Source organism: Aphidius gifuensis, linkage group LG1 (genome assembly GCF_014905175.1).
Source record: "Aphidius gifuensis isolate YNYX2018 linkage group LG1, ASM1490517v1, whole genome shotgun sequence".
Classification (NCBI taxonomy): Eukaryota; Metazoa; Arthropoda; class Insecta; order Hymenoptera; family Braconidae; genus Aphidius; species Aphidius gifuensis.
In genome coordinates, this window is record NC_057788.1 from 329,449 (window position 1) to 354,340 (window position 24,892).

The following is a 24,892-nucleotide window of genomic DNA, read 5'->3' on the forward strand; positions in this document are numbered from 1 at the left end:
TTAATCACCACAATATACATTTGTGTACTGGATTCATAAAACTACCAACAGGACAATTCCATGCTTTTGAAAATTCTTGATTATTTGATAATGTACCAATAACTCTAAAATGATTTGGTGCATGTGCTCCTTCAATTAATTTTGATTTTAATGCACCACTTGTATAATTACCACACCATACTTGAGCAAAGCCAATAAAAAATAATTGTTCTTGTGTATATTCAGACAAACCAGGAAGTAATTTTTCAGTTGATTTTTTTCTTTTTTTTAATCTTAAATAAGCACGATAAGCCTCACGTATACCACCATTATCAGCAATATTTTCACTCAAAGTATTGACACCATTTACCTGTTGATTGATAATTTATCAATTAATTTATTTATTTATCAACTCAATATGGAGTAATAACTTACTGTAAAATTATTATTCAATTCTGGCAATGAATAATTTCCATACTGTTTTATTATACAATCAACTTTTTCAAGATAATGTTCAAGTGTTTTATCACTCCACCATTGACGTAAATTTCCATTTTCATCATATCTACGACCTGTTGATAAATAACAACAAAAATATTAGCTGATTATCTCCAAAATAAAATTATGAATTAAATTCTTGCCTTGATCATCAAATCCATGTGTCAATTCATGACCCATTATTCCACCCATTGCACCATAATTAATTGCTCTTGAAAATTAATAATAATAATTAAAAATTGAATATTTAGTTAGCTTATTGAAATACTTACTCTAAACCATTTCCATAAAATGGTGGATGAAGAATACCAGCTGGAAATGCTGTAAATAAATTGCATAAAAAATAAAAATACCAGATTTTAATTGAATAATAATACATATGAAAAAAATACTTACTGACTGAATTTAATATAGCACTGTAAAATGCATTTACTGTTGTACCAGTTGATATCCATCTTTCTTTATCTGGTTTTTGTCTTAGACTATTTAGTGTTTTTTTAACTCCAACATCACTTAGTTTTAAAAATGTATCAAATAATTTACCAGGTATAACTTCAACACCTTCATAAAATTTATCTAATTTTATTGAATCAGTTATCCATTCTGGAAATCCAACAAATGGTCTCATAGCATATAATTTTTTATGTGCTTTTAATTTTGTATCATCATCCATCCAATTTAATTCAGAAACCATTTCATCAAATGCTGCACGTATATCAAATAACATTTCTAATGCTTGATTTTTTGATTCATCATTAAAATGACGTTGAACATAAACATATGTCAATGCCATACCAAAATTTGAATTAACATTGCCAGTACATCCTTTCCATCTTGGTGTTTTTTCTTTCAAGCCAAATACTTTATTGGAAAATTGAAAACCAAGATCACGAAATTTTTGTAATGTCAGTGGTGCTATTGTTGAATAAACACTCCACCAAACATAACGTTCTATAATAACGTAAATTTATAATAACAATAATAATACATTTAAAATAAATAATAATAAATAAATTACCAATTGTTGATGATGGTGTTTCAGCCAATAATTTTGGTAATTTTTGTAAATAATCTAAATCCATCAAGATGACTCTATCAATACTACCATTTATTGTAACATCTGTATTTTCAAAAGCAGCATCAAGATAATTTGTCCAATTCCACTTGAAACATCAATAAAATTATCATTATTATTTTACCATTAGCCTAAATATTTTCAATATTTTTATTTATCTACCCATTTAACATCAAGGTCTGTTAGTTGCTGTAGCTCATCAATAGTTACATCATGCAATAAATGATTTGGGCTTTTTCTTTGTTCTGGTGTTGCCATTATCTGTTTTTTTTTTTTTTTGAAAATAAATATTTAATTAAAATTTTATAGATATTTTTTGATACTAGCACAATTTACCTCTGCTATTTTAGTACTAAATTCATAAATTTCATTTGTAAATTTATTACTATTTTCATCAAAACCTGCAAGTTCAACCATTGCTTTAATATATTTTTTGTACTCTAATAATTCTGATTTAAATCTTTGAGGATCCATGAGATATCGTTCACTAAATCCAGGTGATACTTGCTCCATCTTTTAAGATATTAAATTAATTAATAAATAAAAAATTAAAATAATAATTTAATAAAATATATATTACCATCATTCTATTTTTAGTTGTATCTCTGATGTCTTCACTGATATAAAAATTAACAAATAAATTAAGACCCAAGTATCGTTGTACACTTCCAGCAATTTTTGGCAGATCAATTTTATTGACAATCATTGATTCATTATTAATTTTATTATCATCATAAGACAGTGGCTTGTTGGATAATCCAAATTTACCAAGAATATCAAATATCGGTGTTAATCCAAGATTTTCAACACTTGCTAAAAAGGAAAAATCAACATAAACATCAACAATTAAACTATTTTAATAAATAAAAAAATAATTTTACCAGTGTCCATGCATGTTTGATACAATTGCCTTGCAAGTTTAACTGGTTTTAAATCATCATCTTTATCAGCTTCTTCAAGAAGTATTCTTAAATTTTGTAATAATTCTTCACGTAAAAAACTTAATTGATCCCAAGATGTTTGGCTTTGTGGTATTGGATGTTTTGCAATCCATCCACCACAAGCAAATTTGTAAAAATCATTACAAGGTTCAACTGTTTTGTTCATTGCTTCAATTATTCTTGCAGCTGTTTTATTTTTTAATTATATACAGTCAATTATCCATATATTAAAATTGTAAATATCAAATGGTAATAATAATAATAATACCTGTTTTAATGCAGTCATCACTTTGACACATTTCACTGTGTTCTTTTGTGTTAAATATAGTCATTTGTAAAACTAAGGCTGTTATCAATGCAATCACAGCCACAGCGAGAAGTCCAACAATAATTAACAATTTTATTTCCTTCTTTGATGATTTTTTATCATCTCTATTAAACCTGCGAATTGCATATATGAATAAATTTATTTTAATAATAACAACTCAATGATTATTGAATAAATTAAATAAATAAAAAATAAATAAAAAATATACCAAGATGTGTCTGAATTTTTACTTGTCTCTTCCAAGTATCTCTCATTATTTTCTGGATCAGTGACCTAAATTTAAAAAATATACGTTATGCTATTTGTTAGATAATATTATAATTATGGTATAGATTTTTTTTTTTTATTTAAAACTGATGATATAAGTAGCTTCTTCTTTTCTTTTATAAATCTTGAAAATAATATTCCTCCTACATCCGTGATTCATGGTCATTTTTAATGATAAATTCTTTAAAACTCATTAAAAATAAAAATATATATTATTTTTGCATAAAATTTAATTATTTTTCTTTTCATTTATTTATTTATTTATTTATTTATAATTTTTCTTATTATTTATTTACGCTTCGTTTGATATTTTCTTTTTTTTTTTTTTTTTTTTCTACAAATAAATTTATAATAAATTATGATTTTATTAAATTTATTGAAAAAAATAAAAATTGAATTATCAATAATGAGCTAGCTTATTATTATTAACAATAATAGAATAAAATAATAAATATATATCAAGTCAGTTTATTCGTTACATTGAACAATCAGAGTGAATGCCTCTGATAACACACACTCGTGCTGAGTTACTCAATTCCTCTCTCGTTTTTACTATATATTAACAATAATGATAATAATGATGATGATGATGATGATGATGCACTTGAACGAGGTGTTACAACTAAATTCATCTCTTGTGTTGTATTATATCCCTACATTGACACATTATGTACCTATCCTTTTTTTTTATTTTATTTTTACTTGACTTTACTACTTCCTACTTTGAAAAATATTATTATTACAATTATTTATAAAAAAAAAATTAAATTTTAAAATTGTTGTAAACTTGATAATTGTTATTCATATTAAAATAACAATTAATCATTTAGTTTGTTATAGATTCGATACGACAACTCAAATTGATTGATATTTCTTTTTGTATTTTTTCTTAATTTTTTCTCATATTAATTAATGTCTTGTTGAGTTGATAATGTTTTTTTTTTTTTTCATAAGATGTATATGAGAGAGTCATTTAATATTATAAATATGATTTATTAAAATTTTATTAAGTACTATTTATGATACTTTGAGAGATGTTGAGGTCAATGAGCTGCCCCAGGATTAATCAAAGAAGCATTATAATTTTCTTTTTTTTATTTTTTCTTCTTCTTTCCGGCCCCCCTAAAATATACATGTTGCATACTCGTTTTATTTTTTATTTTAATATATATATTAAAACTTGTCAATAACAATTTTATATCAATGTTTTATCATTATTTTTTTTAATAAAAATAAATTGTATAAATGATATCAAAATTATTTAAATGATTCAATAGAATTAGTGTTTTATTTTTTTTTATCGATGAATTATTTGACAGTGTTATTTAAATATTTATCAATAAATATAAACACTTAATTTTTAGTTTAATAATAATCATAAAAAAAAAAAATATAATATTGAAATTTATTACTGACCTTGTACTGCATTATGCAAAGACGATTTATTTTCAATTATTTAAAAATAAATGATATATTGTTGTGGAAGGGTGCGTCAATGTATTATTCAAAGAGTTACTTGTTGTTGTTGTTGTAATTACTTTTGAATTGTACAGATGAAAATCAAATACTGAGAAATAATTAAATTAAGTTAATGATTCATTTAAAAAGAAAGATAAGAACGTTAAATGTTTAAGAGAAATTATCATTTTATCACAATTTTATATGTACATACAAAATTACAATTTTGTAATTTGTTTTTTTTTTTTTTTTCTTAAGTTTAACGATAAATACAAGATACAAGAAAATCAATTTGAGATGACTGTTTTTTATTATTTACAGTCAACTGATTACAAAAAAATTTCTTCTCTTTTTTTGCTATAATAATTTAATATATTTATTTTCACTTTACTAACAACGCAAGTCATTCTCATGCATATTGGCCTACTTTTTTTTCTATTTTATTCATCACGATAATAATTTAATTAATAAATAAATCCAAGTAGTACCTTTTTTTTTTTATCTTTTTAAATGTATATAAAAAAACTTTGTAAATCACAATCTTTTACAACTCAAATTACTACTCTATCATTACACATGAAATATTTTTTTTTCTTTGCATTTTTTTTTAATTATATCTATAATATTTATAAAAATTTTTTAATTTTTCAATCAACAAGAATGAGGGAGTGAAAGAGAGACAATGAGAGAGAAAGACAAAGAGATGATAGAAATGCTTAAAAATCGAAATAAAATATATAGAAACCCGCACGTGTTTAAATGTATAACGAGGATTATATGACTTGACTGTTGATGAACGTCTTGTCAACTGATACTTGAATCCGAGTGTAATCTGGCTGTTAAAAAAAAATCCCCCACTGTACGATCACGGTCACTGTACACTTACTCATCAACATCATCATCATCATCATCAACAACCAAACAGCATCATCAGCAACATCATCATCATCATCATTTTTCGCCACTACCACAAAAATTTCGTACCAGTTTTATTTTTCTAAATTTACATACAACACTTATTATTATGTATTTTTTTTCTCCCCAAGATAAAAAAACATATAGACTTTATTCTTTTTTTGTTTTTTTTTTTTTCCTCCATCAGTAGTGATAATAAATAATTTATTCGTCATGATATTTACAGTAGGATGTTTCTTCAATTAAATCCTGTGATATCCATTCTTCATTTGGTGATTGATTGGTCAATGTTGCTGCATATATTTCAACTTCTTTCATGACTCTTATTAAATTACCACCAACCTTTAATAACATGAATATATTAATTTCATCTATTTTTTTTTTTCAATTTAATTTATCATTTAATTTTTACCAATTTTTTAATATCCAATGCTGACCATCTTCGATCACGTGTTAATTCAGCTAGCAACAGTGGATATCCAGAAACATCAGGAAGTTCTATTGGTGGGCTTTTTAAATTTTAAATATAATTTTTATTTTTAGATAATTTAACATATGTTTATTTATAAAATAAAAATAAAAATAAAATACCTTATGATTCCATCGTAGCCAGCACCAATGCCAATGTGATTGACACCAGCTATTTTTCTTATATAATTTATATGAGCTAAATTGATTATAAATAAAATATTATTATTTAATTAATTATTATTTTTATTAATTACATTACCTATAATATCATATATTGATGCTTTATCATTACAGCTAAGATGTGTACTGTCAAAACTAATCATAACTAGACCACCATTTAATGACTGAAAAATAAACGACATATTCAAATTAAATAATATAAAATGGTCAGTCAATTTCTCTTGTGACTATTTATAACATAATAATATAAATTGTACCAAATTTCTCAAGATGTCATCAGATACATTACTGGATGAATTACAAAGTGCACGAGCAGCACTGTGTGAATATATAACTGGTGCTTTTGTTATTGCCAATGTATCACGCATTGTATTAACTGATACATGTGATAAATCAACAAGCATTCCTAATCTATTGAGTTCCTTGACAATTGATATTCCAAATGGTGACAAACCATCACTGTGATAATCAAGTGGTGCATCTTCATTTGGATCCTCAACAGATGATGAATCAGCCCTTAAATATATATATTTATTTATTTTATTAATTTATCTAATTTATTATTATCAACAAAAAACAGCAAATAACAAACCATGGTGTGTTGCATTTGTGTGTCAATGTCATATATCTTGCACCAAGTAAATGAAAACTTCTTAACACAGCCATTGATGCACCAATACTGTGACCACCTTCAATTCCAATAAGACTACCAATAATACCTTCTTTATGAGCTTTTTCTAGCTCATCACTTGATGTAACTAGACGTAATTTATGTGAATATTTTTTAGTTAATCTTCTGACAATGTCAATTTGTTCAAGTGTCAATTGTACAGCATCAAGAAATTGTGCTTCACATGGTACATATGCTGACCAAAATTGTGCACCAACATTACCACGATATAAACGTGATAAATCAGTTTGCCATTTGATATTTTTATTTGTCGTATCATTTGATAAATCATTTTCAAATGAAAAATTATTTATATGCATACCATAATATTTTCTTAATTTCCAAGCAAAATCATTGTGTCTGTTGATTAAAATAAAAACAATATTTAAATTTAATATTAATTAATATTTAATATTTATATTTGTGCAAATATTACCCATCAATAAGAGGTGTTTCACTTAATATTCTTTTGACAACTTGAAGTCTTGCTTCAAGTAAATGTGAGCTTCTCAGTTCCAGGGCAAGTGGTAAGCCAATTCCACCAATTAATATACAGCCAAAAAAAAATACTCCACACATAACAAACCAATGTCTTGTTGTACTTTTATTTTCTTGAAATAAATAAATAAATAATTGTTTAATAAATAATATTAATAATTGCTTTTAATAATACAAACCTTCTCTTGTTTTATAGACTTTATCATTATTAAATGTTGTGGCTGTTTTATGACTTTTAATATTATTCAATAATGTATCACCATTTGGAAATTTTCTTATCAATTCTGGTGATGATAATTGCAAGCATGTCTAACAAAAAAAAAAAAAAAACAGCACAATCAATATAAATACTAGAAAAAAAATTAATTGATTAATTAAAAATGTAAATATGCAAATTGTATACCTCAAGTATATCAACTTCTTTTCTTCTTGGTGGTGGTGAATGATAAACCATGTTATCACCGCTCACTCCATACAATTCAAACATTTTTTTTTCTTTATTTTAATTCGTGTGATTATAGATGTATTGATGATATTGAAATTATATTAATTGTTTTTTGGTTGTTGTTGTTGTTTCACCATTGTTCACCATTACCTATGATATATGACGACGCATGCGTCATCATCGTCATCCTGCCCACCTTCTTTTTATCAGAGAGTGTTTCTCACTCGTCTTATCATCTACTATGAGAAAAAACCATCAAATAAACTGATGATCCAGGATACAACAATGAAAAGAAAACAAATAAATTAAAACAAATTAAAAATTAAGTGGAAAAATTCATAAACAATCCTGAAGATATCCAATTTAATATTAAATTTAAAATTCAATGTTTATTACGATCGCTCGTCTTTTACAGACAAATAAAAAATTCGAAAATTGTGCTAGAAAATTTAATTATTTAAATTTTAAAATTAATGTTAATTAAAAATAAAGATTTCTTCTTTACCAAGCAAAAAAACAAAAAGCGACATCTGTAAATAATAATAATAATAATAATGACAATGGCGGAAAATGAGACGAGAACAGTCTTTTTGGTTATAGAACCGCAGCGGAGAGGTAATTGTCGTACTAAAAAATAATAAAAAATTATATTACATATAATTTAAAAACAATATTTTAATTAAAATTTCAAAGACAATTAAATCTTCTACAATAATTAAATATTTTTGTTAAATTTTCGGTGATAATTAATTGTAAAAAATGTTTTTTTTTATTGTTGAACCACGTGTGTGTAAATATGATTTTTTTGATGAAATAAAAAATCATTAAATTCGTGTATTATTGTTATTATTATATAGTCTAAATAAATAATAAAAATTTAGATAATTTATAAATATTAGATACGTGAATTTGTTTAATTGTGTTGTTGAATTAAATAGTAGTTGATTGCTTATGTTGACTTGAATTATTTGAGGTTAGATATGTCAACAATAGCAATCAAATAATTATTTATAAATATTATTTACAATTTATTTAATATAAAAAATATTTGTAATTTATGTTAATATAATTGTTGTTAACTGTCTTGATGAATAATATTAATTGAATGTTTTAAATTACAGAAATAAAATGGCCAAGACAAGCGAAAAAAAAGCCAAGAGTGCAATCAATGAAGTTGTGACGCGTGAATATACCGTCAACCTTCACAAACGCCTCCATGGAATTGGTTTCAAAAAACGTGCACCACGTGCAATCAAAGAAATCAAAAAGTTTGCTGTACAACAAATGGGAACACCTGATGTCAGAATTGACACCAGACTCAATAAACAATTGTGGTCAAAAGGAATCAGGTAATGATTAAATTAATATTATTTTTAATTAGCATCATTATTAGTATCTGTATTTTAATTATAATATCTTTTTTATTTTATTTTAGAAATGTTCCATTCAGAGTTCGTGTTCGTTTGAGCCGTAGACGTAATGATGATGAAGATTCAGCCAATAAATTATTCACTCTTGTAACTTATATTCCAGTTGGAACTTTCAAAGGTCTTCAAACAGAAAATGTCGATGCAAGTCAAGAATAAATATTGAATAAATAACATTTTCAAACGCTTAATTATTTTGTTTTATATATTTTTTATTAAATATTCCCTAAAAATTATTTTATTTCACTTAATCATGGAAAACAATTTATGATTTTTCATTTAAATTATTAAACCAGTCATTGATTTAATCTATATGATAAATAATTGAGTAATTAGAATTTTTTAAACACTACTTTGATTAATAACAATCATCTTAATAATTACAAATACTTTAATTAGTTTTTAATCATTTAAATTTGCCTCTTAAAAATGGCTGCCAATGTAATAATAATGATGGCCGATAAACACACAGGAAATTGCCATCTTAATTAATTAATTACTCTTTTTTTTTTTTTGCTAAATAAAAATTATTGTTTATCATTATGTTATTAATCAAAGTAATATTATAAAAAAATTTCTATTATTTATTATATAGCTTTTTATTTTATTTATCTACTGTTGATAATTTTAATTATTTAAAATTTTTGTATTCAATATTAATTATACAAATAATAATCAGATGAAATTAATAATTAATGAAAAATAAATTTTTAATTGTAAATTTCATTAATTGGCATTGTTATATTTTTTTATATTGTTGAGTCGCATATTAAAAGAGCTAAAAAATAAGAAAAAAAAAAAAACATGCATTATTAGTAACATACACACATACATATTAAATGATATAAATGATTGCCGTGGAGCGTCAGTCGCGCACAGAGTCAAAGCGTCCCCCCACTGAGATATCACTGTAAAACATTAAAAATAAAAGAAAAAAAAAAAAAAAAAGATAACTCCGCCGAAAAACACAAGTATAAAAAAAGTACAAAAAAAAAATATATAAATCAAGATAATAAATAATTGTTGGTGTTTATTCATCAATAGTTTGTATTTAAATCCGCAATAATTCCACGAAAACAAGAAAACATGAAGAAAAACAAGGAAGTGTCTGATGAGGATGAATATTCAGCAGACGATCCTGAAGAGGTTGAAGGAGCATCAGATGATGAATGGACTGGCGAGGTATACTCACATTTATTATTTCAAAATTAATTAATAATAAAATAAAAAAAAACAACCACAACAACAACAACATTCATGTTAATAATTATTATAAATTATTTATTATCATTATTATTATTTATATTTGAATTAATCAAAGTAGTTCAAGTCTATCGGTGAGAAAGGCTTGAGTGGTATTGATCGAATTTTCAACGACTACTATCATACTACACTTGTTAATGAAAGACACAACAATATATCAATATCTATACTTGAAAAAATATTATTATTATTATTATTGTTATGTTGAAAGATGAAACGAATTATTTAAAAAAAAAAAAAGAACAAATTATTGTAAATAAAAACACGTTTTTTATTTGTTATTTTTTATTTACATTTTTGGAGTAAAGAATGATGTTGATGATGATGATGATGGAAGAGAAGGAGAATAATATTTATTTTAATATATCAGGATGGTGCTAAAAAAAGACCAACAAGAGCAGCTAAAAAACGTCAACATTCAGAGGAAGATGCTGATGAAGATATTGAAGATCCAGAAGAAGAATCTGAGGAAGAAGAGGATGAAGATGATGATGATGAATCAGATTCAGATTCTGGTAAAAAATCAAAAAGAAAGAAACGTACTAAGAAAGATGAATATGATGATGATGATTCAGATGATAATAATTTTAATGATACATCTGGAATACCACCAAAAGATTATACGGTAGTTTGTTGTTTTTTATTCAATAATAATTTAATATTTATATGTTATTAATTAAATAATTAATAATAATTATAGTCGGGTGCATTTGTGGTTGCCAAAGCCGACGTTGGAGGAGACACCGATCCAACATTGTGGAGGATAGATGGAAAAGCACTTTTACAAAAATATTTACCATTTAAAGATGATGGCAAGACCATGTACAAAAGCACATCAACTGTATGTTCTAATTTATTTATTAACTTTTTAATAATACTAGATGAATTTTTAAAATAATGTTAAAATTATGTTCTTTTTAGTATTCTGGTTGGTCTGTTAATAACAAGGATAAATATTTGGCAGCTCAAGTGACCTTCAAGGTACAAAATAGAACTGAAACAATTGTCGAACTTCATCTTGATCAACCAACACAAGAAGTCGTCAAGTAAGACTTGATTAAACAACAACCAATTCAAAATTAAAAAGTTGTAATAATAATAATAATGATGATGATAATAATACCACCAACAATACATAACAGAGTCCATTTATCTTCAGATTATTTACTCACTTGCTTATTTACTTGATGATTCTCTTTTTTTATTTTTATTTGTAATATTGAATCAACAACACTTGTTGAATATTTTTTCAACAATATTAATTATATAATTATTTAATAGTTGTATTTTTTTTTTTTTTTATATATTTTTTTTCTTGATTCCAAAGCGAAGATTATGGACTCTGATTAATAATTATAATAACATTTTTAAAAAATATCATTATATACTTTCTTCCTTCTTCGATTGTTGTTGGCTGCAATTTTTGTGTAAATCATTTTTTTTTTTTTCTTTTTTCCAAAAAAATAATACAGAAATTCAATTTACAAAGCATTTATTTTTTATCATTTAAGAAATAATAATAATAATTGTAAGAATGAAATATTATGAATGAAAAATTATAAAGTTTTTTTTTTTTTTTTTGGATTCGAAATTACGTCATGATATATTGTATGATTTTTGAGTTTCGAAAAACAACAAACTATATTTTTGTTTTTCTAGTTTATATAATGATGAAAAAATAAAATAAATCATGCTGATAAATTTTTTTTTTTTTGTAACCATTATTGTATTGTATGCCAATTGATTGATGAAAAAAAAAAAAACTGTGTGAAATTTAAATTGTGTTTTTTTTTTTTTTTATTCTTTTCCTATTTAAAATTTAACAAAATAATATCGACAATAATTAGATGAAAAACAAGATAATTTATTATTGATTTTTCTTAAATATCATTGGTAATTTTGATTATTGGTATTAAATTTTATTAACACGATAATTTGAAAAAAAAATATTAACTATTATTAAATCATTTGATTAGTAATAATTGACTTGAAAGTTTTTGATTTAAATATTTAACAAAATAATAATAATTACAGTATATTCTCTTAATATTTAAAAATAGTAAATTTGTTTAAATATATATATAACAAAGATAAAAATATATGTTTAGTACTAAATTTACATTAGGTCCTGATTGATATGTCATTTTGCAAAAAAAAACAAAAATCAATTAATTAAAAACCTGGCTCCATTCTAATTGATAATACATTATTTAGCATTTCTCTTATTTCTGCCATTTCACGTCGATTTTTAACAACCATATTTTCAAGTTTTTGATTTTTCTTCATCATTTGTTTCATTTTTTTCCAACAATTTGTATTAGCATCATGATAACAACAATCTTTAGTGTCTTCTTTGTGTCCACATATTTGTCCAAGTTCATCACTTTTACAACATAAATGATATTTATTAGTATCACACTGTATGACTTTATTTCCTTTTTGTAATTTTAATTCATCTTGTGATGATGGAGATGGTGGTGATGATGACGATGATAAAGTATTTGCTTCCAATGATTCAAAATATTCAGCAGCTTCTTCATCACTTATTCTTGCTTGTCGTTTCAAACTATTTCTTTTTCTTTTTTTAAAATCAATTGATGATGTTTCGTTATTTATCAAACCATCACTTGATCTTCTTTCATCATTAGCCGAATTATTATTAATCATTGTATCTGTTGTTGATTTTTTTAACTCACAAAAACTATCACTTGATCTTCTTGTATAATAACCAGTATCATTAATATTATCCCAACAATTTGATTCATCATTATTTATTTTTATCTCAATACCACTTGAATTATTATTTTTACCATCTTCATCATCATCATGTTCATCAATATGACGATACAATATTTGATGTTTATTATTATCTACTAATTTAATAATATTTTCAGCTGATTTTTCATCATCATCATCATCATTATTATTGTGTTTAATATAATTAATATTTTCAATATTAAACGATCTTGATTTTGTAAATACATCATCATCATCATCATCATCTTGATAATCAGTTGAATTTATATTGGCTAATCTATTTGAATTTTGATGATTCAATGGATTTATTTCAATTAAATCACCATCACAGCCAAATGCAAATGATTTTTGTCCTAATTAATTAATTTAAAGAAAAAAATTAATTAATAATAATTGTATTTATTATTAAAACAATCAAATGATTTACCTATAATCATTCTTTTGTTGCGCATATCAGGACTAATTGATCTTGATCGTTGAACAAATTGTCTACTATCTGGTGATAAAACTGATAGTCTTCCATCCTGCATGTGAAGTGGAGTATATGAATCATTATGAAATGCACTGTATGCATCAATTTCATGACTCTCATTATCACGAAGACGTTCCATAATTTTTTGTACTATTTCTGATGGTGCTACAAATGGTGATCCTAAACACACATTCAAAAATAAAATACATTAATTATTCATTCATTTATATTATAAATAGAAATTCAAAAAATTAACAACATCAATTATTAATTTATCATTCATGCTTTTTTTTTTTTAGAAAAAAAAAAAAAAAGAACTCACAACAACAACAACAACTATAATATAACTAGTCTAAATTATAAATAAAAAATACAACAAAATTACACGACAATTTGAAAACATAAATAAAATAAATAATGATTATTAATACATTAAAATAACAAGTACTATAAACGAAAGCATCAAGCATTATCAACTTGAATTGTTAATATTTCCTTTACCCTGTAGCTGTAGCAAGATCCAGATAATCTACGATGATTACTGACATTTGGCACGCTCAACATGTCATTGCTTCCTATAAAATTACTATTTTTTTTTAATTCAATTATTTCAATTATTCACATGAGTATTTTAACAAAAAAAAAAAAAGGAAAATATATCCGAAAACCCTGTTTAAATTATTTTGTTATAACATAAATTTTAATGATTAAATAATGAAAAAATTGTTTACCAGTTAATCCACGATATCCAAGTGAAGCAGTGTCAATTGATTCACTTGTTTCTTGTTGTTGTTTGACAAAATTATTAATAGCAATTCCTTTTAATTTTGATGGTTGTAAAAATCTCTTTGGAATTCTAGATAATGGACCATTGTCTTGTGCAACACTTGTACAACCACCAAAACCAAGACCAAGTAATATTGCTTCTGGATCAGCTTTTCTAAGTTCCAATAAACTTTCAACACTGCTACAATGACTACTGTCTGATTGTAAACTTGGATCTCTAACTAATCGTCCATGAAGTGGTGATCTTTATTTAATTTATTTATTTCAAATTAATTATATAAATGTACTTTTTAAAATATTCATAATAATTAAAATAACATACGAATTAAGTGCAGATATAACTGGTGAATTTGGAGCTGATGATTTTGGTGTTGACACTGTCATTACTGGATTTTTAGAATACAAAATATTCTTCATGTTATATTGTGATGATACTGATGCTGTTGTTGACATTGTTGTTGTTGTTGTTGTTGATGTTGATATTGTTGATGACATTGTTTGAGTTGTTTGTATTGTTGTTGGTGTTATTGGTGTTGTTAAATTATCATCATTATGTATTGTTGATTTTATTGGTGATGGAATTGAGTCTATCCATTGTTGTACTGATGGTCCACCACGTCTTTTCATTTCCCAAACACTTTTTAACCACTGTGCAACTTTAACAATAGCTTCTTTGCCTGGATTTTCTGTAATAATTAAACATTATAAATAAATAAATAAATAATTATGTTTTTTTTACACAGATACAAATTAAATTCAAGCTAGAAAGCAGGTTTTAATTTTTATCAATACCTGGATCCATTTTCCTTGATGGCCATGATAAACAACAAATACATTTACAATAAAAGCAAATAGCTAATTAAAACTATAAAATTTATTCTACTTGAAAAATAATAATCAAAGTCCTACTGATAATTTTATTTTGCAATTGTAATATCAATTACTTCTCAATATAATTTATAATTTATTAATGTTTTTTTTTTATATTGTTATAAATTATAATTATAAAAAAATGTAACATACCTTTTTTTTTTTTTTATATAAAATTACCAGTTGATGATGATGAAATTTAAAAATGTTGATTGTCTTGATGAATATAATTTTTAAAAAATAAAAATGGTGATGTTGATTAATTGATAATAAATATGTCTTAGTATTTGTTGTTGTTGTTGTTGTTGTTATTAATAATAATTGAATTGATCATGTGTGCATCAAGTATGCACACACAATTCACTTAAAAAAGTCAATTACTCATTACTCAACAACCACTTGTACTTTTTTGTTTTTATTTTTTATAAAAATAGTTGGTCACATATAGCTATTAGTTTAGTTGTAAATATTCATTGACACTTGTACACATTTAAACAATATTAGTGACTGTGTTTTGGAGCTCTTTTTTTATTGTTTTTTATTATTTTTCAATATATACGCACATAATAATTAATTATTCTCTCTTTTTATCATCATCATCATCATTATAAATATATAAATTTTTCATTATTTTTTATTTATTCACAACTACTTGTTATCAAATTATATGAATCATTAAAAACATATTTATAATCGAGAATATAAATTTTATAATTTCAATACCAAAGTCAGTATTTATTTATTTTTATTATTATCATTATTATTAATGATGTTTTTATTTTTAAAACCAGGGACGTAGCCTTCAAGTCAAATTTATAAATGGAATTTTTAATTACTCTACAAGTACTAAAATAATAATATTGTTGCTATTATTATTATTGTAATAATTGGATTTTATTTAATTAATTAATTTTATTTATAATTTAAACAAATTATAAATATTTATAAATTTATGATTATTTACTTGTTACGAGCCTGGTAATTGTCAAATCATAATAATAAAAAAAAAAATATCACATGTTGAATTTTCTAACCTTTGATAATAGAATATATTATTTTTGTAAATATACATTGTTGATAAATAAATAAATTTAAATAATAGTAATAACAATGTCAAGTAAAAAAAAAAATAAAGGAAAATTATTTGAAAAACGTAAAAGAAATGTTGTTGGCAAGGAGGAAAAATATCGACAAGAAAGAGATAAATCTGATGAGGATGATGATGATGAGGGTGTCTCAGGTTGTTATTAGTATTTTTAATTGTTATCATTGACATGAGTAATTATTAAATTGTTGTGTTTTTTTCTATTTTTAATATTTAGATAATGATGAAAATGTTAAAACAATAGTGACATTTCCAGTTGCTATGTGGGATCTTGAACATTGTGATCCAAAAAAATGCTCTGGTCGTAAATTATCAAGACATGGTCTTATTAAAACATTAAAATTAGGCCAAAGATTTGCTGGTTTAGTATTAACACCTGTTGGAAAAAAATGTGTATCACCAACTGATCGTCCAATTGTTGAGGATCATGGTTGTGCTGTTGTTGATTGTAGCTGGGCTAAACTTGAAGAAACACCATTTGGTAAAATGCGAACACCAAATCCACGTTTATTACCATTTTTAGTTGCTGCAAATCCAATTAATTATGGTAAACCATGTCAATTAAGTTGTGTTGAAGCTATTGCAGCAACACTTATCATAACTGGATTTACAGAAGAGGCTAAATTTTATCTTGGTAAATTTTCATGGGGACATGCATTTCTGGAATTAAATGAAGAATTACTTGCTGCATATGCTGCTTGTACAAGTAGTGAAGAAATTATTGTTGCACAAGAAAAATTTTTACATGATGCTAGACAAGAAAAATTAGACAGACAAGGTATATTAATTTTATTATTTAATTGTAATGTTTATCAAGCTTTTTATTAATTATTTTTATATTAAATAGAAATGCCTGATTATCCACCAAGTGAAGACAGTGAATCTGATTATGATGATGAAGAAGAAAAAAAAGTAAAAGATGAAAAAGAAATTGTCAATGAGAATATTGCTTCAACATCAAAATAAAAAATACAAAAATTAAATGATAATCATTTTAGGTAAAAATTATAATTAATATTCTTCAATCATTCCCTCGATCCAATCAAGATAACTCCATACTTGAGTAAAAATAAATGCATATTTTTTATTTGGTATTTGTAATGAAATGATACCATCAGCTCTAAATGTATGAGTAACAGCACTACCAGCATCTCCCTAATAATTATTAATTATTATTAAATGATTGGTTAATATTTTTTAAATTATTATTATTATTATTATTACCCTTTGAATGCCAGCATTTGTATTTTGAGTAATTGCACATTTTTGTGTGTTGGACATGGTAAAAGCAAACTCTTCAAGATCATAATTACATTTTGATTTTGTCAATACAGTTACATGTGTCATTTTGAGATATCTTGATGGACTTGTTGGAATATCAAAATCATGACCCCAACCACTTATTGTAGCATCATTAACTTGTCCTAAGCTATGAACTGGTAAATGTATATTTTTACATTTTGTTGTATAATAAATTGGCTTTTCAAGTCGTAAAATACAAATATCATTTTTCCAGAATTTATTTGGTTTATAATCTGGATAATTTATGATATAGGCAACTGGATAAATATAATTTTCATTTGATGCATCAAGTAGATCATTGGTACCACTGAGAATTCTAATGTTTCCTGGATATACACCAGTGGTAATTGATGCACAACTATGTGATTTGGTGACACGATACTGCCACCACAAAGATGTCCATACCATTGTAAAGACACTTGGCTTGGACGAAATTCAATATCAATTCTTTTACCATTGATTATTTTATCTGGCTGTTTTCCATCTTAAATTATTTTTAATTTTAATTATCAATTAAATTACTATATTTATATTATTTGATATTACCTGATTTATAAAAGACAATCAGCATCAAAAATATCATCAAATAATTCATGGTCCTTGTAATAATACGTACTTACGTGATAATTTGATTTGATTTTTAAATTAATGGCAATTTAATAATTCTAAATAGAGATTTAATCATTTTGTAAATACAAATTAAGTATTGCTTCACATGAAAAACACGTAAAATAAATAAATAAAATTTTTGTTTTATCATTGTTTAAATATTTTTTTTTTTAAATTCTTTTGTTAAAACGAAAATCAAATCTATAAAATATTTACAAAAAAAAAAAACGGTAATATTTAATTAAAAGATTAATTATTTATTTCATAATATTGTTTGTCTTATAAATTATAATTGTGTTTAATATTTGAATTAAACTGCCATGTTGGTTCTATTATTGAGAACAGACACTTTACAGCAGTTTGTAAATTTGTCATTATATTTTTTTTCTCCAAGCAAAACAATTGTCATTTGGACATTAATAAATATAAAATAATTACTATTGTTTACTAGCAAATTGTTTAAATAACAAACACATCAAAATGGTAAATATTATAATTTTTTATAAATAAATAAACTACTGTATATTATTATAAAAAAAGAAAATAGATAATAATGTTTTGTTAATATATTTTGAAGGTTATGTTTTATCATGACTATACATATTTTTCAAAGTAATTTAAAAATTATTAACTTAATTATTTTTAATGAGCAATTTAATTATTACAGAGTTTTCGAATTCCATCAGTTAAATCAAAGGCATCATTTGATGCTCCATTTGAAGTCAACAAGGGTGAATATGAAGTGACAAATCCAATGGTAACTGGGTATGTTGTTGTTGTTGTTTTTATTATTATTGTTGTTGTTGTCCACAAAATCTTTATCAAAATTAATTTATAATATGATAATTAATAAAATGGAGTATATTTTTTGTCTTACAGAAGTGCAGTTTCAAAAAATTCACATTTCTCACATGCCATAGAAAACTCTGAGCAGAGTGTAGGTGTTTTAAACAATTATAATTTATATAGGTAATATAAGTTGATTAGATATTTTAATGGAATGTTTAATTTTAGTTTCATCAAAATCAACTTCGTCGAGAAATGGTCATGTTGAGAAACGTCCAGGGTTTACATGCACCAATGCGTTTGGCAATGGAACTTAAAGCTGCTGAACGTGTTGGAAGACATCCATTTATGCCATCATCAGGATTAATGAGAGACGTTTTACTTGGACGTGATGAAGAAATTGGGTAATTATTTAAACAACAATAATAATTATCATTTAAAAAAAAATCAACAAGAAAGACATAATATTTTAATTGTATTTTTTTTTTTTTAATTTTAGATTTGAAGATGTTTTAAATTGCTCTGAATTCAAAGAAGAAATGGGACAACCCCATGCTATTGTAGAAAAAAAACTTGGCTTTTTTTAATTAATTAAATAATTCATATCTTTAAAAATCAAATTTGTACTTGAGATTCAATTCAATAAACAATATTAAAAATAATTTTATTGATTGTTAACTTTTTTTTTGATTATTTTTCTAATAAATATATTTTTAATTTTTAATAATCAGAAATTTCTACAGTTCTAAGAATTATTTTTTTTTCAAATTTAATCGCCTTGAACCCACATCAACACGATTAAAAAAATAAAAATATCTATTTTTTTAAATTATTTTGTTATCTATCACGACGTGATTTGAAAATTAAAAATAAATTCTATGACGCAGGTAGTTTTTATCTTTATAAATTTTTAAATATGAAATGTGCATTAAAAAAAAAAATGCTAGTATTTAAAAAATGATTAATTAATTGTTAAAAATTGGCACAAATAAAATCATCAATTTTAATTAATCAAATTGTCCAATTTGTAATTTTTAATATAGATCATTTTTTTTCCTGAACTTATTTGTATTATCATTTAAAATAAAATTACAAAATTATTTAAAATATAAAATTCAATATGAAACAAACGAATGGAATAAAAAATAATAAATTATTTATTTAAAAATTTAAATAAATAATTTAATACCAAGAAATGATTGAATGAATAATCTGATGATAATATTTTTTTCATTAAAAAATTGATATTTAATATTTTTTGAATTCGATTCGTGGAAAAAATAAATGTTTGGTGTTATCGAAAAATCTTATCATCAAATACATAGACATTTTAGTTTCTCTATAAATTATTATATTTAATATAAAATAATTTTTTTGGTATAAAAGCAGCGTGTTTCCAGAGTTGAAAATTATTTAAAATAAAAAATTTCATCACAAGCAACACCACCAGCACGAGCAGCAACAGTAAAAGTAGTAGAATTACAATGAAGAATTTCTATTATTGTTTAATTGCTTTGATTTTGATTGCATCAGGTAACATATATTTAATTTTATATATATTTTTATGAATAAAAATAAAATTTTCATTTATTTATTCAATTTCCGATGAGTCTAGCTTTTAATTTAAAATTTAAAAAATATGTCCAAAGCAATTTTTCTCTTGTGAATAAAAATTTTTAAAAATCAATTTAATTAATTTATAATAATGATAATTAAATATTGAATAATAATTTATTATTTATTTCAAAAAATATATTATTATTGATTATGTATTTTATATGCCATGTTATTATTACTTATTTTTAAAATTTTAATTTTTCAGTATTAGCTGATGATGATGTTGTATGGGTCGAACAAACCTATGAGGTGGAAATTGATCTGATAAAAACTGAAGACGGAGTGCGGATGCAAGTGAATCCTAACATCAAACATACAACAAGATATGAGGGTGAAAATGAGCATTCAGATCATCAGAGTTCATTAGCTGTTGAAATAATAACTTTCGACAACAACCCAGGGCCTCAATACGAAGTAACCCAAACTAAGTAAAAAAAATAATATTTGAAAATATACAACAATAATCATTTTGATAATATTTCAATTTTAAAAAGTATTCAAATGATTTCATTAAATTTAAAAATATATCAATCATTGTTTCAAGTATTTTCTTGTAATTTATAAAATTTATTATTATAAATTACAGCTCAATAATTAATGTATCATCAAAGTAAAAACTGTAATTTAATATTGTCCTTTGTTTTTTTTTGTTTCATTTGAAAATTTATCTGTAAAATTATGTTTAAATTTAAATAAAAAATAAAATAATGATTTTAACATTATTATTTAAATATTATTTTTTGTTTTATTTTTTTTTTTTTTATTTCTATTAAAACTATAAATATTCATCCAACTGATAACAAGTTTTCGTGTTTGTCAAATAGCCTTGAAGACAAAAAATAAAATAAAATATCAAGGATTTAAAAATATATTTGTTATCTTCAGAGAAAAAAAAAAAAAAAAACTAATAGTTTCAAGTATACCTTAATAATATAATATTTTAAATCATCTATTGTTGTTGTTGTTATTGGTGCCGTGTGTGTTAATTCCCTCTCCATCGAAATATGATTAATTTTTTTGAGTATATAAAGCCATTAATTTCGAATTATAAAATCACATTAAAAAAAATATTTCTATCCACAAAGTAAGGATGAACTGTCGACGTGTAATTTTTATTTGCCTGGTTTTGGCTGTTGCAAGTGTCTACTACGTTTCTGGTGAGTTTTTTTAATTAAAATTTTCATTTAATAATTTAATAATCATCAGTACAATTAATGATTATCATTTGCTTTTGTATCTCAGCTTTAAACAGTGACGAGGATGATACAGCAACTGATGAATATGTAAGCTTTGAAATTCATCAAGATAATACGTCAACAAGTGATGAATCTGTAAACCCAGAAGATGATCAATCCAACCAAGTTTATGATGATCATGCTGATACTGCTGTGTTAAATGACAGCGACAATCATGATAATGTTTCTGCAAACCCAGATGGAGAACCAGTAATCACTTACTGAAATGGACACAGAATGACACCATTCTACAAAATAAATGAGTAATATAAAATTTATAAAATTAAATTTTACTCACAAATTTAATTATTTTTTTTTTTTGAATTATATTTAGTTTAAATTGTCAATGATACACATACATTACAAATTTATTAATTAAAATTATTATAAAAATTTTGAATATTAATTTAGCTTCAAAGTTTATTAAAAATAAAAAAGTAAAATATTTCATTTTGAAAATAAGAAAATGTGTTTTTTTTTTTTTTGTTCCCTGTATTTTTTGTTTGTTTTTTTTTTTAAATAATCAAAATAAAATTATCATTACTCTCGATATGACTAGAATAAATCGAAGCAAAATTTTCCATTCAAGTACAAAATAATTATTTAAAAAATTGTAAAAAAATGATTATTATTATGAAAAATGGATTTGTAATTATTTTAGAAATAAATAAATAAATAAAGGCTCATTGTTTACAATGAATTTCGTTGAGTATTATATGAATCACAATATTATACTGTGTGATGTTGATAATAATAATAATAATCATAAATAATGACATTAATTTTACAGCAATTCATTGATAACAAGTGACAATGGAATATCATCAATAGCTTCAAATTCATCAACGATATTTTCACTGACAAGTACATGTAATTTTTCATCACCATTACGTGATTGTACAATTTGTGATGCACATCCAAGTGTTGCATGTGTTACACCAGTTCTTTGGACATTAAGAAATTCAAGTTTATCAGAATTATTTAATATTTTAATGATACTTGAATCACTAACACTGGTGCATCCTTCACACTCAAGAATATTCAAGTTATTAAATTGACTTATAATACTGTCATCAACTTGTTCAATATAATTTATAAATATTTTTTTTAAATTATCCAATTTACCAAGATGACAAAGTGCCTGTTTTGATACATCTGTACATTGACTAATATCAATGTGTTTCAATTTCATTGAGCTCATAACAATTGATGTTAACACTTTGTCAATATTTTTAGCATAACTCAAATCAAGATACTCAAGATTATCAAGATTTGATGTTAATGATTCATCAATTATTAATTCTGATTCAGCAAGTGTTAAATGAGTTAAAGTTGATTTTTTTAATATCATATTTAGTACACTTGTTTCAAGACTCCAATAACGAAGTTCAAGTGTACACAAAGCATTAAATTTATCAAGAGTCTGTAAATAATAATAATAATAATTTAATTTAATTTAATAATTAATTATATTTTTTATATAAGTAGGTATATAAACTTACTTTTGTAAAATTGTTTGACAATGGAACTAGAAAATCAAGATCATATGCAGCTGATGATAATGATATTTCTTGTATTGTTTGTGGTAAACTTTGTAAAATTAATGTGTCATGTCCATAATCATCATGATCAACATAATTTGAATATGATATTGTTATTGATTTTAATTTATTTAATTTAGTAAATGCTTCATGAAAATCATTCTCATTGTACTTGTACAAATCAAGTTCAAGTTTAGTAAGATTATGACAATGTTGACTTATGACAAACATTATTTTTGAGTCATAACAATAATTACTGAGTGTTAGACTTGTCAAACTATCACCACAATCACATAGTACTTTATTTAATTCAGATTGTTCTGGAAAACCCTCAAAATGTTTATGAATTTTATCAGCATCATCAGAACGACTTGGATCTTTTTTTATATTTTCTTGTGATATATTCAACACTTGACTTGCATCTCTCCATTTTTTACAAACTAAATTAAATTATTAACAATAAATTTTTATCAATTAATCAATCAATATACATTTATTATTTATAAAAAATATTTTTTAATTATTTTATGTTACCTTTTTTTATTTGGAGCATATCTTCAATTGTCAAAAAAGAAAATATTTTTACAAGACATTTATTATTCAGTATATTGATGGAGACATTATCATTTGTCTCATCAAGTCTTAGTTTTTCACTACTACTCATTTTTGTTATTTACTAATTGACAAATAACTTTTATCAATTTAAAATTAAAATTTGTGTAAAAATTATTCAAGACCAGATATTATTAACTCATTTACTCATTATTTTTTAATCAATATTCAATGTATTATTTTAAAACGTAAATTATTGTTTTGAAAATATACTTAATTAATTAGATTTCAATTGACAAAAATGCCACACACACACATAGACAAATATTTATATATAATTATTACGAGAAAGGAGAGATAATGGCCGAAACGTCGATGACCAGTGGGTTGTTTTTTGTTATTTTTTTTTCTCTTTTTTTGACAGCTGGCTGGTTGAATATCTGCGCCGGCGTCAAAATACCAATATAATAACAATATCAATCCTTACATTGTTTACTTTTTTTATTTTTAAATTATATATATAATAACAATAGTAATAATAATAAAAATAATAAATCAAACACGTGTGTTTTTTATTATTTTTTTTTTAAACAATATTTTGGGTTAATATTTTTATAATTAAAATTATAAACAATGTTAAAATTAATAATATTTATAGTTGAGTATATAAAAATTGATAAATATTGATAATGTATATTAATTATTTATAATTTTTCATTGATTTTTTAGGAAAAATTGACGTATGAAAGAAAAAAAAAAGGAGAGACTGGGAGAGATTGGGAGAGACAATTAATTTATCAAGGTATGACAAGATGATGTGTCAATCAAAAATAAATTTTTTTCAA

The 24,892-nt window shown here is 23.8% G+C and overlaps 9 protein-coding genes across 11 annotated transcripts; 4 read left to right on the forward strand and 5 right to left on the reverse strand.

Moving 5' to 3' along the window:
- Nucleotides 1–4: 4 nt before the first annotated feature.
- On the reverse strand, nucleotides 5–5,358 carry LOC122860645 (neprilysin-4-like). The gene is made up of 14 exons (XM_044164545.1): nucleotides 5,035–5,358; nucleotides 4,505–4,655; nucleotides 3,030–3,094; nucleotides 2,762–2,934; nucleotides 2,434–2,679; nucleotides 2,133–2,365; nucleotides 1,889–2,065; nucleotides 1,715–1,813; nucleotides 1,496–1,640; nucleotides 874–1,428; nucleotides 750–798; nucleotides 621–688; nucleotides 415–551; nucleotides 5–349 (listed from the first exon to the last, which is right to left on the reverse strand). Exons 2-14 carry the CDS (start codon nucleotides 4,514–4,516, stop codon nucleotides 5–7), a joined length of 2,304 nt encoding a protein of 767 aa, XP_044020480.1. The 5' UTR covers nucleotides 4,517–4,655; nucleotides 5,035–5,358.
- Nucleotides 4,611–7,889, reverse strand: LOC122860646 (dipeptidase 1-like). Its single transcript, XM_044164547.1, has 9 exons — nucleotides 7,684–7,889; nucleotides 7,460–7,589; nucleotides 7,219–7,393; nucleotides 6,705–7,142; nucleotides 6,370–6,628; nucleotides 6,192–6,276; nucleotides 6,053–6,128; nucleotides 5,874–5,970; nucleotides 4,611–5,803 (listed from the first exon to the last, which is right to left on the reverse strand). The coding sequence occupies exons 1-9, from the start codon at nucleotides 7,765–7,767 to the stop codon at nucleotides 5,666–5,668; spliced, it is 1,482 nt and encodes a 493-aa protein (XP_044020482.1). The 5' UTR covers nucleotides 7,768–7,889; the 3' UTR covers nucleotides 4,611–5,665.
- A 400-nt stretch (nucleotides 7,890–8,289) lies between these two features.
- On the forward strand, nucleotides 8,290–9,343 carry LOC122860648 (60S ribosomal protein L31). Its single transcript, XM_044164549.1, has 3 exons — nucleotides 8,290–8,340; nucleotides 8,847–9,074; nucleotides 9,161–9,343. The coding sequence occupies exons 2-3, from the start codon at nucleotides 8,854–8,856 to the stop codon at nucleotides 9,309–9,311; spliced, it is 372 nt and encodes a 123-aa protein (XP_044020484.1). The 5' UTR covers nucleotides 8,290–8,340; nucleotides 8,847–8,853; the 3' UTR covers nucleotides 9,312–9,343.
- Nucleotides 9,344–10,023: 680 nt separating this feature from the next.
- Nucleotides 10,024–13,131, forward strand: LOC122860651 (glutamic acid-rich protein-like). The gene is made up of 4 exons (XM_044164554.1): nucleotides 10,024–10,334; nucleotides 10,786–11,040; nucleotides 11,116–11,256; nucleotides 11,337–13,131. The coding sequence occupies exons 1-4, from the start codon at nucleotides 10,239–10,241 to the stop codon at nucleotides 11,463–11,465; spliced, it is 621 nt and encodes a 206-aa protein (XP_044020489.1). The 5' UTR covers nucleotides 10,024–10,238; the 3' UTR covers nucleotides 11,466–13,131.
- LOC122860649 (uncharacterized protein DDB_G0273453/DDB_G0273565) lies at nucleotides 12,189–15,503 on the reverse strand. Of its 2 annotated transcripts, none has more exons than XM_044164550.1 (5): nucleotides 15,223–15,338; nucleotides 14,753–15,116; nucleotides 14,376–14,674; nucleotides 13,600–13,824; nucleotides 12,189–13,525 (listed from the first exon to the last, which is right to left on the reverse strand). In XM_044164550.1, exons 1-5 carry the CDS (start codon nucleotides 15,230–15,232, stop codon nucleotides 12,588–12,590), a joined length of 1,836 nt encoding a protein of 611 aa, XP_044020485.1. In that variant the 5' UTR covers nucleotides 15,233–15,338; the 3' UTR covers nucleotides 12,189–12,587. The 2 variants fall into 2 exon arrangements, with proteins under 2 accessions (XP_044020485.1, XP_044020486.1); XM_044164551.1 differs by lacking the exon at nucleotides 15,223–15,338 and adding an exon at nucleotides 15,454–15,503 and having other exon boundaries at nucleotides 12,267–13,525.
- Nucleotides 15,504–15,527: 24 nt separating this feature from the next.
- Nucleotides 15,528–17,907, forward strand: LOC122860650 (18S rRNA aminocarboxypropyltransferase). 2 transcript variants are annotated; one of them, XM_044164553.1, is made up of 4 exons: nucleotides 16,321–16,540; nucleotides 16,623–16,952; nucleotides 17,019–17,183; nucleotides 17,253–17,907. In XM_044164553.1, the coding sequence occupies exons 1-4, from the start codon at nucleotides 16,411–16,413 to the stop codon at nucleotides 17,369–17,371; spliced, it is 744 nt and encodes a 247-aa protein (XP_044020488.1). In that variant the 5' UTR covers nucleotides 16,321–16,410; the 3' UTR covers nucleotides 17,372–17,907. The 2 variants fall into 2 exon arrangements, with proteins under 2 accessions (XP_044020487.1, XP_044020488.1); XM_044164552.1 differs by having other exon boundaries at nucleotides 15,528–16,540; nucleotides 16,623–17,183.
- On the reverse strand, nucleotides 17,417–18,115 carry LOC122847782 (putative trypsin-6). The gene is made up of 2 exons (XM_044145637.1): nucleotides 17,630–18,115; nucleotides 17,417–17,560 (listed from the first exon to the last, which is right to left on the reverse strand). Exons 1-2 carry the CDS (start codon nucleotides 18,113–18,115, stop codon nucleotides 17,417–17,419), a joined length of 630 nt encoding a protein of 209 aa, XP_044001572.1.
- Nucleotides 18,116–18,680: 565 nt separating this feature from the next.
- Nucleotides 18,681–19,761, forward strand: LOC122860653 (proteasome maturation protein). Its single transcript, XM_044164555.1, has 5 exons — nucleotides 18,681–18,799; nucleotides 18,984–19,081; nucleotides 19,196–19,253; nucleotides 19,331–19,506; nucleotides 19,602–19,761. Exons 1-5 carry the CDS (start codon nucleotides 18,797–18,799, stop codon nucleotides 19,687–19,689), a joined length of 423 nt encoding a protein of 140 aa, XP_044020490.1. The 5' UTR covers nucleotides 18,681–18,796; the 3' UTR covers nucleotides 19,690–19,761.
- A 2,491-nt stretch (nucleotides 19,762–22,252) lies between these two features.
- On the reverse strand, nucleotides 22,253–24,448 carry LOC122860654. Its single transcript, XM_044164556.1, has 3 exons — nucleotides 24,030–24,448; nucleotides 23,457–23,935; nucleotides 22,253–23,377 (listed from the first exon to the last, which is right to left on the reverse strand). The coding sequence occupies exons 1-3, from the start codon at nucleotides 24,157–24,159 to the stop codon at nucleotides 22,739–22,741; spliced, it is 1,248 nt and encodes a 415-aa protein (XP_044020491.1). The 5' UTR covers nucleotides 24,160–24,448; the 3' UTR covers nucleotides 22,253–22,738.
- Nucleotides 24,449–24,892: the final 444 nt, after the last annotated feature.